Source organism: Brassica oleracea, chromosome C2 (genome assembly GCF_000695525.1).
Source record: "Brassica oleracea var. oleracea cultivar TO1000 chromosome C2, BOL, whole genome shotgun sequence".
Classification (NCBI taxonomy): Eukaryota; Viridiplantae; Streptophyta; class Magnoliopsida; order Brassicales; family Brassicaceae; genus Brassica; species Brassica oleracea.
In genome coordinates, this window is record NC_027749.1 from 19,277,011 (window position 1) to 19,294,224 (window position 17,214).

A 17,214-nucleotide genomic window follows, 5' to 3' on the forward strand; every position below is an offset into this window, starting at 1 on the left:
CGCCCAGAAGTTTGCTCCTTTTATTCGGTACTCCTTTACCCAAGATGCCCATAGCGAGTCTTTAGCTGTGAATAGTTTCCAGATCAGCTTGAGATAGAGCGTTTTGTTCCATCAACCAATATCTCGAAGACCTAAGCCACCCTCAATCTTAGGGAGAGTCACAGTCTTCCATGCCACTTTAGCAATACTTCTCTTCGTTTCTGTGCCACCCCAAAGGAACTGAGAGCATAGGGATTCAATCTTTTTTTATGCAGTTCTTAGGGAGAATGAAAGCAGTAGTCCAGAAGTTGATGGAGTCATAAATAACTGATGACAAGAGCTGTCTCCTTCCTGCAAATGAGAGAGCTCTAGCCGACCAGTAGTTGAAGTTTGAGGCAATCCTTTCAATTAGAGGCCTGTAGTCAGAAAGTCTCAGCTTCCTATACATCAGCGGGAGACCTAGGTATCGTATGGGCATTGAACCCATTGTGAACCCAAGCCGAGAGATTTCTAAGGCTTCTTGATTGTTCAGGCCAGCAGTGTACAGCTCTGTCTTCGACTTATTCATCCTCAGGCCCGACTAGAGAGCAAAGTCCTCCATTGTATCAGCAATGCATTTCACAGAATTAGGCGTCCCATCTGTGAAGATCATCAGGTCATCAGCAAAGGATAGGTGAGTGACCTGCAAGGATGAGGTATTGGGGTGAAAGCCAATGGATCCGTCTTGAAATTTCCTCTTCAACTGTTGCGAGAAGACCTGCAGAGCGAGGACAAATAGGTAGGGCGAAAGGGGATCGCCTTGTCTAAGGCCTCTGGTGCCCCTGAAGTAGCCACAAGGTTCTCAATTAATGGCAACAGAGAAGCGCGTAGTTGTTAGGCATTTCTTGATCAGGTTTCGAAATACCAGAGGAAACTCCAAAGCTTCTAGGGTATAGAGAACAAAGTTCCAGTCCAGGGTATCGAACGCATTCTGGAGATCAACCTTGAGCATGCATCGTTTAGAGATTTTTTTCCAGTTGTACCCTGAAACAAGCTCAGTAGCTAGAAGCACATTTTATACCAGCAAGCGACCAGGAACAAAAGCTGACTGAGAGGAGGAGATTAGAGTCGGGAGGTGGTCTTTCAGTCGATTGGCTAGCAGCTTTGAAGCCACCTTGTATACTGTGTTGCAACAAGCTATAGGTCTGAATTCAGTAATCTTGTTGGCATTGGTCTTTTTCGGGACCAGGATAAGGAGAGTTGCATTCCATTGTTGAAGCAGTTCCCCCGTGCTCAGGAATTCTTTCACCGCAGCTATTAAGTTTCGTCCAACCACCTTCCAATTTCCAGTGAATAACTCAGCGGGGTAGCCGTCAGGTCCAGGAGACTTGTTCTTTGGAAGAGACAAGAATGCCTTTTCAATGTCGAGAACAGTGAATGGTGCAGCAAGAGAGGTAATAGCTTCGGCGGAGCATCTAACTTGCATAATCGACGCAATGTCATCAGGAGTAGATGTTGTAGATGCGTTGGCACCACCCAAAAGATTCTGGAAGTTGTTAACTGCGTGAGATTTTACCCCCTCGAGAGAGTCAATTACACGACCATCATCACCAAGCAGAAAATGGATATGGTTTTGGGATTGTCTTGCTCGGTTAGCGCGGTGAAAAAAGGCAGTGCCTTCATCCCCATCAACCGACCATTGCACCCTTGATCTTTGTCTAAGGAATTTATCCTCAGCCTTGGCCAAACCATACCACCTGGCATGGGACGATCTCTCTGCATCAGCAACAAGTGAGCTTGGCGCAGACAGGGAGACTTGCTGACAGTCCGTGAGATGATCAAACGCCTCTTGAACCGGCTTCTTGATCTCTGAGTAATTTTCCTTATTGAAAGCACGAATGAAAGGCTTCATTTCCTTCAAATTTTTTGAGACGCTCAACTGCTTAGAACCCAGGAAAGGAAGAGAGTTCCAGACATATCTGACAAGTACTTGAAAGTCAGGGTGACTGTTTAAGTGAGCAAAGAACCTGAAAAGGGCGTTTCTGAGGAGGTTTGAATTGGTCTAGGAAGGTGCAGCAAGGGCTGTGATCAGATATACCAGGCTTGCCAAAAACTGCAATGGACTCGGGGAAGCTCTCTAGCCATTCTTCATTGTAGACAACACGATCCAGCTTCTTAGACACAGACGAGTTTGACCAGGTAAAAGTGTTTCCGCTGTACTGAAGGTCAGAGAGAGAACATTGTTGAAGACGTTCTCTGAAATCACACATACCCCTGGTTGAGGTTGAGTGATCAGCGCTGGAGTGCTCCGAGGGACTGATGATCTCGTTAAAGTCCCCCATCACAATCCAAGGAAGACTGCAAAGCTGAGGCAAGCAATATGTAGATTCAAGCTCACTCCATAATAGTCTTCTTTCTCTTCGACAATTTGAAGGGTAAATAAAAGAGACCACAAACTCACTTGTCTGAAACGGGAGTTTGACAGAACAGGTGATCATTTGCAGAGTCTTGGCGATAATTTTAACCTGCACAGAAGGCTTCCAGACAACCCAGATTTTCCCTAGATCAGAGAAATCATAGTTATCGTCGAAGGACCAATTGGGCAGGATGTTGACTACAGGGACCGAGTTAGGCTGCTGTACATGACTCTCAACGAGACAACCAAAGATAGGATTATATTTACGAATCCACTTTCGAAAACCACGACGCTTTACTGGATCATTTATTCCTCTTACATTCCAGCAAAATATATCCATCGGGGGTAACGGTTAGAGGATTAAAGGGCCTCTACCCCTGGCTTTCGCACGCTTCTTGTACCTCTTAGAGAAGAATTCAATGAACTCATCGCTATCGTCTTCGGGGTTGTCTGGGCTGTCCTCTTCTTCAGAGTGTGAAGTATCATAGGAAGAATCCATGCTAGACTGCTGTTGCTCAACACGACATCCATTAGATGAGAGATCCACATATAAGCTTCCCTTAGATAGATCATGAGAGACGGAGCCAGTGCTTCCAGAGCGATCAAGAGAGCCAGGGGGTGGCAATTGAATCACAGGGGCAGGGGGGAGAGAACTGGCTGGCCTCTTTTTTGAGGGTTGAGCTCCAGCGGTCTTAGCCTTTGGAGGATCAGACGTGAGGTTTCGGGCAGGTGGCTTAGCTCCCTTGTCAGTGGTTTTCAACCCTGTCTTCGGTGGTTGACCCACGATGGGGAGGAGGCTTTTTACCGGCCTCTTTCCCTCCTTCTTCTCAAGCTTTTCTTTAGAGGGTGCTGATTGATTAGTACGAGGGCATGAGGCAGTAGAGTGCTTCACTGAGTTGCAAGTTAAGCAAGTTTTAGGAGCATTTTTACATCTTGTGATAGTATGTCCAAAGTTCTTGCAGAAGGAACAAAGTGAAGGGAGCCAAGGACTGGAGACAGCTATTCTCCTGGTATCTCCACTCTCAAACCGAGCATTGACGAACTCTGTGAGCGGTTTCCTCGGGTCAATGACGGTGTAAACCTTAGCAACCTCTATATTGGTGAGATTTTCTGTGGCAGGGTGCAGGCACAGAGGGTGTCCAACCATTCCAGCGATCTCTTTGAGGGCATCTCTGTTGAAGAATTGGAGAGGAACCCCTGTAAACTCTAGCCAAACTAGAACCATTTCCAGCTCTGGTCTGACTTGTTGGATACCAAGAGACCATTTTGCTACAAACATGGTTTGGCCATCAATTTGCCACAAGCTTTGCTTTAGGATGCGACGCCTTGCATTGGGACAGGGCATGCGGAAGAGAAAAGAGTTTCCTTCCATCTTGTTAACGGTGATGTCACAGTCACATACATGCAAATGCACAAATGAATATTTTGCTTCTTTTGTCATATACATGTCTGAGACCTGATCGCCGAACCTTATCACCATCAATAGAGTCTCGTCCGTCATAGACAAGAAAACAAGTTCTATGTGTGCCATTCACAGTTCCTCACAATACAATCGACCACTCTGTGACCCTCTATTCTCTTATCTTCTTAATCTGCTGTAGGCGCTAGCCTGCTAGGCTGCTAGCTCATCCCCGTTCATTGGTTGCTTCCTTCAGTCCGGACCGTCCAGTTATATGCTTATCAATACACTACTTCTCCAGTTTTACAATATACTAGCTATACATAATTAACAAATTAAATTTCATTTTAGGCTTAGAATCGGAATTTATTTTCGATCATATTAAATACTATTAACGTAGCACATTCATCATAACATAATTTCGGTTACCTAACAAATCATCTAATGTGAGAAGAATTGTAATTTCATCTAATCGGTCCCGAGTATCATACTCGGCCTGTACACAACGTTCTTTCCCTTCCATAATGTCTCATCCTCAGCAGCAGATCGAACTAATGCTGACCATTTCACATTTCAAATTTCAAATTTACCTAATTTTTAAACTATAGTTTTTTTTTTTCTGTAACTTAAACTTTTAAACTATAGTTATGTAACTATTTTCAGTATAACAATGTATTTTATACATATAGGCTATAGTTATACTGACAATGTAATTTGGTACACAACTATAGTCTATATTTATTAAAAGAGTTTGCCTACAGTTACTACAAACCTAACCCACCGGTCCATTCATGATGCACCACTCCTAGACTACGATCGAGCCACTGCACGACCATTGATAGATTTTGCCACAAACAAATGTTTTTATAATTGTACCCAAAATAAGTAATGATACTCTATAAAAATAATAATAATGATGCTCTATCGTTGAATCTCTAATTAACAAATGTTTTGCTGTCAAAAATTTGATAGCAACTTAACAATTTTGAGAAATGGCATCTACACATATATCAACATCGACTTAGTATTCGTATACACAAAATGTCTACCAGAAATTAAGATTCTAACGTTGGTTTCTGGAACTATTCAGAGAACCCCCGCAAAACCATTGCAGTTACATCAAAGAAAAAAAGTACAATAAGATCTATCGAAGAAAAGATCATGCATGTTACATTCTCTAAGCTCCTTAATCCCCAAATTCGGGCTCGGTTCATCTTCAAATTTCCCGTATGTTTAATACGTAATGAAGAATATATATAAATCTATGGCCCCCTCCCTAAGAAAGCCCACTGCAAAAAAGAAAAAGAAAAAACATACCATGTAGAAGTATATTTAAATATGCATTTTGGTTTTGGACTAATGTCATTAAGAGACGAAGCACTAGCACAGACTTAGTGAGAATAGAGTCAAATTTTTTCTTGACTTTCCTTAAACGCTTCATGGTTCATACATAGTTTTCTAATATAGTTTTCACTTTGCACGTTTTTATATAAATCAAATAAAATTATCCTCGTTTTGATAAAGATCTAAGACCTGTACAATAGTTTCAACATCTATTTCATTATTAACACCCTATTTTTTATCTTTTAACATTCCACATCATCTTTTCTTTTTTCAACCTCGTTTATTCAATATCTACTTCATTTTAACTATTTACAATGGTTTGTTTTATAATTTTCAATGGTTTTATTTACAATGGTTTTATTTATATATTTATTTTTAATATAATAATTACATATAAATAATTTGATTTTAAGTAACTTGAAAACTAAAATAACATATAAATATTATTATTAAGATTTATTTAACAAAAAAGGTTTAAACACACAAAATAGTTGATTATAATGCATTTTTTTCTATATCCAAATGAAATGAAAATAATCTCTATTTATAGATAAAAAAATCTTGAATTTTTACATAATTTTGATATTTTTTAAAAAAAGTTTTATTATATATAAATGCTTTCGAATTATTGGATGGAAATAAGCATCAAAAGAAATTTGCACGACCAATGAAAAGTCTTATGCCAATTATGAAGCGACATGTGGCAGCACTGACCACAAATTTTTTTTTTACAATAGTTGAAACTTTACGACGCTTGTTGAATCCACGTAGATAGACCCAATATTTTAATACATTTATTGAAGGTATTTCAACAGTTGAATAGATGGTGTAATAGAAAGCTTTCCAGCTAATTGTAAAGAGAATAATTAAAAATCTGCATGATATATATATATATATGGTGGCTATTGGACAACATATAGGTAAGAATGGCAAGAGTCACATATCCCTTTGCTCTTCAATATACCTACAAATGGTACCTTCTCCTCATAAAAACAAAAAAGGTTTCCACAATTTTTTATTATTAAGAAGATAAGTCAAATATTCATATGTTCAAACTTAAAAGCTAAAATTCACGTTGAAAATATAATTTTATATATCGCTAAAGCTTTTATAATATACTAATCTAGGATAGTTCACTTTGCTAACATAAATTAACACAATGTTTTTGTTATGTTACTAATCATTGATTAGATCTTTTGAGGTATTAGTCAACCAATTTAGCCAGAGCAACTCCTGGCCCTACTCATGAGTTAAAATTATGCCAGTTTTAGTGAAGATGGATTATTTGATCGAACGACATGCAAAGGTACATAACATTTTTCCGAGAGGGTATGGCCAATTAGTCTCCCATATAGGACCGAATCGGACTCAAGAGTGTCTCAAGACTACAGGTCTAACCGGTCGCTCCTGTATGATCAATTAGTCCTTCCCAAATCATAAGATTCAACTAAGTTTGCGAAGTCTGTATATAAACTTATTATGTTTTTTAATAAAGCTTAGTTATTATGTCAAATTATCGAGAAATGAAAAGCGATATAATTATCGCTGACAGTGTTTTCTTTTACCTTTTCCATATAGATATATAGACCATAATATATACATGTTTGCACAATTTTTTTTTTGGACGTCGAAAGGCAATTCTATTACACAAACTTGAGGTGATCTGGGTAACCAAACCGGAATAGAACAACCAATAAAATGTAACTCTTTATGAAAAGATCTAGCAGTCTTAGCTAAAAAATCTGAAATTTGACTGCGCGCCCGTGGTACATGAATGATGTTGAAGTCCGGAAAGCATGTCTGTAACGTCTTTATCCTCTCCAATTCCGTTACAAAGATTGGCCAAGCCTGAGGGTCCTTTATCATTGCAATCAGCTCCTTACAGTCTGTCCCGAAGCTCTGTCATGTTGAATTTTGAAGCATATTCTCCATCGCCCATCGCAGTGCTTCTACTTCCGAATGCAAGGCTAATTCGCGTCGAGTGAAATTTCTTGTCCCCATAAATTGAATGTTCCCAGCACTGTCCATTCATACCCATCCGCATCCACTAAAGTGAGCAAAAGATGTCCAAGATCCATCTAACAAGCAAATATTACCCAAGCTTATGACTTGGTTCCTCAGGATTGTTATCTTGTACCACTGGTTGTACCACTTCGTTGGCATCAAACCCGGCTTGACATTCACTTTCTGCATGTCGAACTAGCTCCAAAGGATCTCTATCTTTACCCCTGAAAAGTTTTTCGTTCCTACCCTTCCAAATATATCATATTATCCAGAGATAAGGATCCATGTCTTGCTCTGGCTCGATAATGTTGTTTTTCCTCCAGAATAAGTAGTCCATATTTGTGTAGACGCTTGATACCGGAAAAATATATGGGCTTGTTGGAGTTGATGATAATGACCAAACTTGGAAAGCTGGCGGACATTTCAAAATGACATGGGTTACAGTCTCCTCTAGTTCTCCACATCTTGGGCAGTAGTTGTCACACTTCATATTGCGTCTTGTTAAGTTCCTCGTTACTGCCACATGACCACTTAACAATTTCCATATAAGATGGCATATCTACGTAGGCGCCTTTAAGTTCCAAGCAAAAGCCTGGAGCTTAGTGATGCTTGGCTCCAAAACTTCCTTTTCTTCTGCTCTCTTTAATAAATTCTGAGCCACCCAATATCCAGATTTGATCGTGTATTGGTCATTCCTTGTGTAGTTCCAGCAGAATGTATCACGGCGATGAATTGAGCTTATGTTCAAACTCCTTATGAGTGGTATGTCCTCAGGATTAACATAGTTCTCCAATAGACCAACATCCCAATCCTTCGATCCCTGATCAATGAGATCGCTGACACTCATATTAGGATGCATAACTGGCCAAGAGGGGCAGCTGATCTCGCAGCACTACAGGAAATAAGGGTAGTAATAGCGGACGAAAAACGCTATGAGTCATGAATAATAGCGCTTCTTTGTCAGCTCTGACAGCGCCCGTTATAATAACTCCGACACTTTTGATAACGGTTTTTTCGAATGCTATAGTTTAATAAACAACAATAGCAAATGTTTTGTGTTATTAATTTGTTTTTAATTATCCGAAAATTTATTAAAAATAATTATCAAACCAAACCAAATTAATATAAAAAAATAAAAAAACTACACCTAAACATAATTCGTAATTAAATAATTCAAAATTAAATCGAAAATTAATTCTTAAAAATTAAATTTTATTTATTAATTAAGATCAGTATACAATAATTGGTTTACAATTAATAATCAGTTCATTTCATAACATTGGTTTACAAACAAACCCGGATTATTAAACTAACCATGTCTAAACCAAACCTAATAAACCAACCAATACTAAACCTAATCTACGCCACTTTGTTGTCGCCTTCCTCTTCCATCTTCTTCGTCTTCCCTCCTTACGTCTCTGTCTTCTCCCTCTTTCTCTTTTTCTTCTTCTTGCTCGGCTCATCTACACCAGCACATCTTCTTCATATCCGGCTTCTTCCTGTAACTAGAACAAAAAAATCAAAAATCAAATTAATTTTGAAATCTAAAACTTAAACTCCAAACTTTTAAACAAATCAGAAACTGATCACATTGAAACTCAGATCCTAAACAGCTCGTATTAATTTCGAATTGTCTTAAACTTAACAGTATCAATTGAAATAAGATCAATCATAAACTGAAACAAATTATCAATCTTCTCAAACCCAAACAGAAACAGATAAGACAGATTCTACACAAGCAAACACAGATCTGATTTTTCTGCAAGAATATTATAACTCTAAACTCAGAAAGTTTCAGACTGTTTACCCTTCCGTTGGAAGAAGCTTCACACCGGACGACAAACGGACGATGCTCAAGCCTCTATGTGAGCCTCGCGCTCTGGTTCAGTTTCAGTGATGAGAGAAAGAAGAAAATTTTTGAGAAGGAGTCGACCATAATCATCATAGAGAAGATGAGATCTTTACTTTCGAAAAGGAGTCGATATGCATCGCTTACTCTCTCTCTCTCTCTTTCTCTCTCTCTCTCTCTCTCTCTCTATATATATATATATATATATATCTCTCTCACACAGGAGATCTGCTCGAATCTCGGAAAATAATTTTTAAAAAATTAATGAACAATTAATCTCAGTCGTTGATTCATTATCATCCAAGGTTGCAAAATGGTGATCCATGCCAAACCAATAGAAAAAAGGGTGAGTATTGATAAAAGTTTGATTTTGGTCCTTTGATTCTTAATCAATCAATGGCTCAAACGAAAAAAAGTATAAAATTGTCTTTTTTGTATGTATAATTATTATAAAATTATTGAAAGTTTGAAATTTATATTATGTATATGGGAAATTTATGTATATATGATATTAAATGTTTGAAAATAGTATTCGGGGTTAAGATGAATAGTGTTAAAATTTAGATTTAAGTTTAAAGATAAATGGTTTAAAATGTTGAATGGTTCAATATCTAGAAGATTAGCTAAAACTTTTATTTCATTAAGAAATTAAGTTATACCCTTACATTTATAAAAATAATGATATAAGATTAATAACATTATTAGTTTTCACTTTGTAGATAAATTTTAAATTGAGTAAAAGTAATTATGTAAGAATAATAAAATTAAGTGAGTTTAGGGTTTGGAACATAGTGTTTTGGGTTTAGATTTAGAGTTGTGTATATGGTTTGAGTTTTAGAATAGACTAGGAGTTTAAGTTTAAAAATTATATTATAAGTTTTAAAAGATTAGATTTATGACTTAGTATGTAGGGTTTAAGGTATTAGATTTAGGGTATAGATTTAAAATTTAGTGTTTGAGGTTTAAAATAGAAATTTGAGATTAAATTTCTAAATTATTAAATTTTGTGTTTAAGTTTAAGATTGAAGTTTTAAAAATTTATGTTTAGGGGTTTAAACCCTATAATTGTGTGTATATATATATATATATATATATATCATTCTTTTAGGGTTTGAGATTTATAATGAAATTTGAGGATAAAATTTTAAAAGATTAGATTTTTAGTCTTTGGGGTTTGGAGTTTACACTCTAATAAAATACAAATAAATAATAAAATACCATATGTTTTTCATTAAAGATCCAAAACAAACAAGGATTTGAGATAACTAGTATGACAATATTTCTAAGTACATTTTTTTATAGCTAACTCTACATTCAACTTCTCAAGAGCTGTATACGTTAACATTCAATCTCAAACTCTAATCTCTGCTCCCATGTCATCTTCTCCAAGACCATCATCCTCAATTATGAGCTTCACCATTTAATTTTTCATGAGCTTCTCTGCCTCGTGTTCTGCTTCTAACTCCGTCTTGTACCTGTCTCAATGCTGCTGCATCTCCGACTCATCTCCGACTCATGGACTCATGGTGTGACCTTATGCAAGACCGCGGCTTTCACAACCTTCTCCTCTCTTCTTGATGTCCCTCCTAGGTGTAGTTATCTTCTCCCTGTGAACAAAACCAAGACCACCAAACATTCAGACCCAACAGAATAATAGTAACTAGTACCAAACAGCTCCGAAAGAAGACCAACCTTGTCTTAAGAGCAAGTTTTCAACGCATCTGAGTCATTTTAGTCAGTCTTTGTTTGATCTTATGCTGTAATAACTTAGGCCAATACAACTACCACACACCTGTAGAACCTAAAATCTACACTAAGTATTTGATAGTGATCGGGAGTTTGACCTAGGGAAGACAAATGATGTAGGCAACGATATCTTTAGAACACAACGATGTAAACAGTTTCCAGTAGGTAAAAATGGACTTTATTGATGAATAAGATCGAATACAATGAGTTGAACTAGATCCAATGATACAATTGAGATCGGTAAAGAAAGAATCTAAGATCGGGATGGAAACAAGGTCGATGTATGTGTCTAGCTCTCTTTAGGGTTTTCAACGTGTCATCCTTCATGTCCCTTCTTCTTCCTTTATAGTGTGTCGTCCTCATGACCTTCGTAACTGCTCCACGATCTCTGGGGCTGCTCAGCGATCTCCGGGACCATGAAGTTTTTGTTTTCGAGCCCAATTGCTTGCTATGGGCTTTAGTTCCTTACGGCCCATATCTTTTGTCGCGGCACATTAACGTACCGACCGAAATTGGGTCCAACATTTTTCCCCCAGCCTTTTTGGTTTATTTGGGAAACCGAAAGGGCGAAAACTGCCGTTAACTAGCGGCGTCGCGATTCTCGGGAAGTGGGATGTCACGCGCTTCAGCTTGATTTGAATTGTCGGCCATTTTCGAATCGTGCGGTTGAGATCGAGAGTTCGTGGCCTCTTTAGCGTTTCGGGAACCTTTTATATATATATATATATATATTATACTTTTCTGAATAGATCGTCTTCTTCGATACTACGATCCTTCTTTCTCTTTCATCGTCTTTCTCTTGGTATTTTCTTTTCTCGGTTTCGAATCTATGGCGAACGAAAAATTCGGTCCTCATCTCCCAATGATCATCGAGGCGAGAGATATCGAGACCCTTTACGAGCTCTGGGGAATCGACTATGCCGTTGAGATCGAAGCACCTGAAGATTGCGAAACTCCGGAGACTGTGAGGCCGGGGCATTATGGGGCCTACACGTCGCATTTCCAAGACAGAGGTTTGTCATTTCCTCTTCCTCGCTTCCTTCTCGAAGCGCTTGCGGAGCTTGGGATGGCTTTTGCCCAGATGGCGCCTAATTTTTGGCGCTATTTTTTGGCTTCGTGGATCCGAGCTAGGGAAGAGGGTCTCAGGTTTGGTCTCGAGGAGTTGAAGCAGCGGTTTTCTATTAGGAGGAACAGTGGCTTCCCCGGAACAATGATTCTTGCTCCTCGGCCTGGCCGTTCTATTATAGACGGTATTCCTAACAGGGATGACCGGTGGAGGGAGAAATTTTTCGTTTTTAAGATTAATCAGGCGTTGGTGGGGGATTTTGATATCGAGACGATCCATAGGGAGTGGTCCAGCGAGATTGGTGGGTTTTCTGAGTTTCTTCTTTTCTTTGTTCTACTTCTCGAAAAGAGTTTTACTCTTCGATTGCTTTTGGCGTTCTTTAACTTCTCTCTGCTTATTTGTAGAACCCTTCGGTTCTGCGCCAATGACTCCCGAGCTTCGGGGGTTAATCGCCACTTTGCGGCGGGGTAGCCCTCAATGGCTCGCATTCACCGTAGATCGAATTCGAGCTGCTTACACTCTTCCACCGGGTGAAAAACGTGCTACTCCTGTTGGCTCGGTGGTACCTATTCGACCGGGAAAAGGTCGTCGCGATAAGAGTAAGCTGACCTTCTTTGGTTTGAAAAGATTCGAATGTCTATGGGTCGCTCAATTTTCCAAATATGCTTTGTTCAGGGGGAGGGAGAAGGAGGTGCTATCCGACCGTCCTGACGAGTCTTCTGAGGTCGGGTCGTGGACCGCCCCTTAGGTCAAGGTCGCAGACTCAATCTCCTTATCTTTTGGTTAGGCTGGTTCGATCGCCGTTCCCGTTTGTGGGGCTCAAAGGGAGCCAAACACTTCAACTGGTTCTGTCGGTGATCGAGCTCTCGATGATGAGATTGATTCGCCGACTCACCAAAGCCAACGTCGAGCCCTAAAAGAGATTAATTCGGTGAGTTCTAATTCCCCGAGCTCGGAGCCTCCTCCGCCGTTACGAGCTTCTGGCGAAGGTACTTCGCAGGTCGACCCGAGCGCTTGTTTTCCGGACGTGCAGGAGACCTCTTCGTGGAGATTTTCGTATGACGACGAGGTACCAATCCTTGAGAATCCTGAAGGTGTTGCTTCTATTTAGCGCAAGATCAGAGAGAAGGGATGCGAGCTTCCTTCCCTGGATGATATGCGTGAGCGTGACATTTACGTGCGAATGGCGGTCGCGAATGCCAAGGTAATCTGTCTCGCGATTGCTTCTTATGTTATGTCGGGTTGACTGATAACTGGCCGACCTCTGTTTTTGCTTTTGCTTAGGTTATGGAGGTGAGTAACGAATACGCCGCTTTGATGGAGTAGCGCTTGGCTGACTTTCCGAGCAAGAGGAGGTCGGGAATCATCTTCTCACTATTCAACAGCTCCGGGGTGAGTTGGAGACCGTTCGAGCAACAGAGAAGCAGCGCGAAGTCGAGGTCGAGCGATTGAAGGGGAAATTGGTTGCTGCCGAGGCGGAGAAGGTTGCTCTCCAGACTGACCTTGACTTGATGAAGGAGAAGCATAGGTGGGACATTGAAGGTTGCAAGGCGACAGCTCTCAAGGAACGCAGTATTTCTCGTCGGTCTCTTGCCTAAGAGTACGACGCGGTTCTTGCCGTGGTGAAGGATAAGCTCTAGAAGAAGAAGGAGGAGACGGCTGCAGAAATTCGCTTGCAGGAGGTGCGAGCTCGTATTGCGGCTTTGGCCGAATACAGCGAAGGTGGTTTTGAGCTCGATGAGGAATTGGAGCGTCTTAAAGACCGGGAGATCTCGCTTGATCTTGATTATGGTGTTTCCTCGGTGTCGGATCCTTCCCTTAGTCATCTCGATCTTCCTGAGGTTTCTGGTGATTCGGTTGATCAAGAATGACGCGAGAGTTAACCTGTTTCGTTTTTGGAGTTTGTAGTTTTTGTTGTGTTTTTACTTTGTCTTTTGGTTTGTTGAAGAAACATAAATATGTCTTGAAAAATGGATTATCAGGTTAATACCTTTCCTAATCGAATGTTTTTAACTTTAGCTTCACTGAGCTTATTCTTTTTAATATTTAAAAGGGGTGTGTATAACAGAGACTGATCAGAAATCTGTTTTGGGGGCCTTTAAATGGCCTGATAGCAAGTCGGTTGAACGGGGTATGTTTAGGGATTGAATATTCTAAGTAATAGAAGAAAAGTAACAAATGTTTGTTCGGTGGTTTGGGCTGCGCTCGATGTCGAGCTGCCTACGTACCCTTTTCGAGAAATCAAGCGTTTTCGTAGTTCCTTTTCTTTTTGACTAAGCTGTAGGCATCGGTAGCCTCCCAGCTCGAAGCTTGACAGTCGTGGTCGAGGTTCGGGATTTGCGTTACTTGTAGTATTTCTTTAAGTTGTAGGCGTTCCAAGGTCTCATTTCTGGGAGGCCAGTTTTGCGTTTTTCTAGCTCGTAGACTCCGGCTCGAATTTCTTTGGTTACTTTGTATGGTCCTTCCCATTTTGTTCCTAGTTTTCCTGCTCCCGGTTCTTTCGTACCGTCGAACACTTTTCGGAGAACTAGGTCGCTTACGGAGAAAGCGCGGTTTCTAACGTTGGAGTCATAATAACGTGATGCGGCTTGTTGGTACTTTTGCACACGTACTGCTGCTTTTTCTCGTCGTTCCTCGATCATATCTAACTGGTGGATTAGTAACTCTTCGTTGAGTTCGGCGTCTTCTGGACATATTCCTCGTCAATGACTCGGGACCTCGATTTCGGCTGGGATTACGGCTTCGACTCCGTAAGACAGCGAGAATGGTGTTTCTTGGGTTGCTGTGTGGGGGGTCGTTCTGTAAGCCCATAGGACACCGTGCAGTTCTTCGTCCCACCTCTCTTTCTTGAGGTCGAGTCTTTTCCTGTGGTTGGTCATTATAGTTTTATTTGCGTCTTCGACATGACCGTTGCATTTTGGGTATCGGGGGCTCGCGGCCTTAATTTTGATTTTCCACTTTACGCAAAAATCATTGAATATTTTTGAGATGAATTGTGGTCCATTGTCGGTTACTATCTCGTATGGTAAACCATATCGACAGATGATGTTTTTCCAAATGAAGCCGGTTACCGTCGTAGAGGTGACATTGGAGAATGCTTCGGCTTCGATCCATTTGGTAAAATAGTCGGTAAATACCAGGAGGAATCGTAATTGGGCAGGCCCAGAAGGTACTAGCGGGCCTACTATATCCATGGATCATTTCATAAAAGGGTAAGGTGAAGATATGGTGGACAATTTTTGAGTCGGTTGGTGTATCATTGGTGCGTGCCTTTGGCATTTGTCGCATTTTAGGGCGAATTGCTCGCTGTCATCGGCGATCGTTGGCCAGAAGTAGCCTAGTTTCTTTATCCTGATTTCTAGGGATCACCCACCAGAGTGGCTTCCGCATGATCCCCCATGAGTTTGTTTTAGGATTGTGAATGCGTCTTTGGGCGATACCCCAACAAATAGAGCTCGTCCAGGCTTCTTTTGTACAGTTTTTCTTCCATAATACAGTAGCGCGAGCTCCGGGCTTTTATTTTTCGAGCTTCCCATCTTTCGTGGGGAGTTCGCCGTCTTTTATGTATTTAATTATTGGGGTTCTCCAATCTGCTCTAGCTTCGAACTCTTTTTTGAAGGCGTTGTGTGCCTCGTTGTTAGTCTCGTGGACGGCTTCTTCGGGGACAGTAGCCGTGGTTGCTGTTCTTCTAGTCCTGACGTGTGACGTCCTTGGGGTCGATGGGTCATTGAGCTTGCCGCTGGTTTCGTCATCGAGATCCTGGCTTTCTCTCCGTGCTCTGCTTCGTGTAGTGATTACATCGATGCGCGGGAGGTAGTCTCCTTGAAGATCGCTTCCTTTGCATGGGAGATCTATGCTAGGCTTCTCTATTCCTTCTACTGGTATTATTCTTTTTACCGCTGGGTTGGAAGTCGAAGCTAGCGCAGCCAAAGCGTCTGCCAACGTGTTATCTCCTCTTGGGATTTTGGTGAGCTCGAACTTGTCGAATTGTTGAGCGATCTCTTTTAGGACTGTGAGATATGCTTCCATTCTTTCGTTTTTTTGCTTCGTATTCCCCGTGGAATTGGCTTGTGACTAATTGCGAGTCGCTGAAGGCGCTGATTTTCCGAGCTCCAACGCTTCGTGCGAGTCGTAGGCCGGTGATCAGAGATTCATATTCGGCTTCGTTGTTTGATTCGCTGAATCCTAGGCAAAAGGATTGCTCGATCATTTCCCCTGTCGGGGATTCGAGTTGTATTCCGACCCTGGACCCCTGCCTCGACGAGGCCCCATCGACGTGTAATTTCCACGTCTGGGTATTCGATCTCGTGCCGTCTTCTTTCGGGACGAGTTTGATTACGAAATCAGCTAACACCTGCGCTTTCGAGCTCGTTCGTGGTTTGTATTCGACATCGTATTCGCTGAGCTTGATTGCCAATTTTACCAATCTTCCTGATTGGCTTGGACTGTGGAGCACTGTTCGCAGGTGTTGTGATCTCATGGCCGTGATTAAAAGCGACTGAATTTCGGCGTCTACCAACGATCCACTTACATAGTATATCGGTCTTTGTTCTCCGCTTTCTTCGTGGATTAGCACTCCGCTTACCGCGTGTTCGGTGGTTGCTACGTACAAAAGGAGGGTATCTCCTATGATTGGATTTGACAGAACGGGCGGGTCGCTGATATATGTCTTAAGCTCTTTTAGGGCGGAGTCGCATTCGGTATTCCATTCGAATTTTTTATTTCCTTTCAATAGCTTGTAGAACGGAAGGCATCTGTCGGTCGACCTGGAGATGAAACGGTTTAGCGCGGCTATTTTACCGGTGAGGCGATGTACTTCTCGGATCGATCTCGGAGGTAATGTATCGATGAGCGCGGCGATCTGTTTCGGGTTGGCCTCGATTTTCCTTTCGGTTACAAGGTATCCGAGGAATTCTCCGGGGCCACTCCGAAAGTGCATTTTGTAGGATTCAGCTCATCCCGAATTTATTAAGAATGTTGAAACACTCTTGGAGTTGTAGGACGTGGTCATTGGCTTTCGATGACTTTACTAGCATGTCGTCTATGTAAACCTCCATTGTTCTTCAGAGTTGCATGGAGAACATCTTATTTACTAGTCTTTGATAAGTAGCTTCGGCGTTCTTTAGTCCGAATGGCATTACTTTGTAGCAATAGGTACCCCGCTCGGTGATGAAGCTAGTTGTTTCCTGGTCGTCGGGGTTCATGAGGATCTGATTGTAACCCAAAAATGCATCCATGAACGAAAGTAGTTCGTGACCGGCCGTGGCTTCTACCAGCCGGTCGATATGCGGTAATGGGAAGCTATCTTTTGGGCATGCTTTGCTAAGATCGGTGAAATCGATACATACTCTCCACTTTCCATTTTTCTTTTTTAATACGACTGGGTTTGCGAGCTAGTCAGGATATTGGACTTCGCGAATGGAACCGATTTT

At 41.1% G+C, this 17,214-nt stretch overlaps 3 protein-coding genes across 3 annotated transcripts; 1 reads left to right on the top strand and 2 right to left on the bottom strand.

Annotated features, from left to right (window-relative positions):
- Positions 1-559: 559 nt before the first annotated feature.
- LOC106323632 lies at positions 560-2,714 on the bottom strand. The gene is made up of 4 exons (XM_013761720.1): positions 1,986-2,714; positions 1,040-1,873; positions 884-961; positions 560-736 (listed from the first exon to the last, which is right to left on the bottom strand). The coding sequence occupies exons 1-4, from the start codon at positions 2,712-2,714 to the stop codon at positions 560-562; spliced, it is 1,818 nt and encodes a 605-aa protein (XP_013617174.1).
- A 12-nt stretch (positions 2,715-2,726) lies between these two features.
- On the bottom strand, positions 2,727-3,905 carry LOC106323633. Its single transcript, XM_013761721.1, has one exon. It carries the CDS (start codon positions 3,903-3,905, stop codon positions 2,727-2,729), a length of 1,179 nt encoding a protein of 392 aa, XP_013617175.1.
- Positions 3,906-11,545: 7,640 nt separating this feature from the next.
- On the top strand, positions 11,546-12,893 carry LOC106323634. The gene is made up of 3 exons (XM_013761722.1): positions 11,546-12,083; positions 12,187-12,506; positions 12,570-12,893. Exons 1-3 carry the CDS (start codon positions 11,546-11,548, stop codon positions 12,891-12,893), a joined length of 1,182 nt encoding a protein of 393 aa, XP_013617176.1.
- The last annotated feature ends 4,321 nt before the right edge of the window (positions 12,894-17,214 follow it).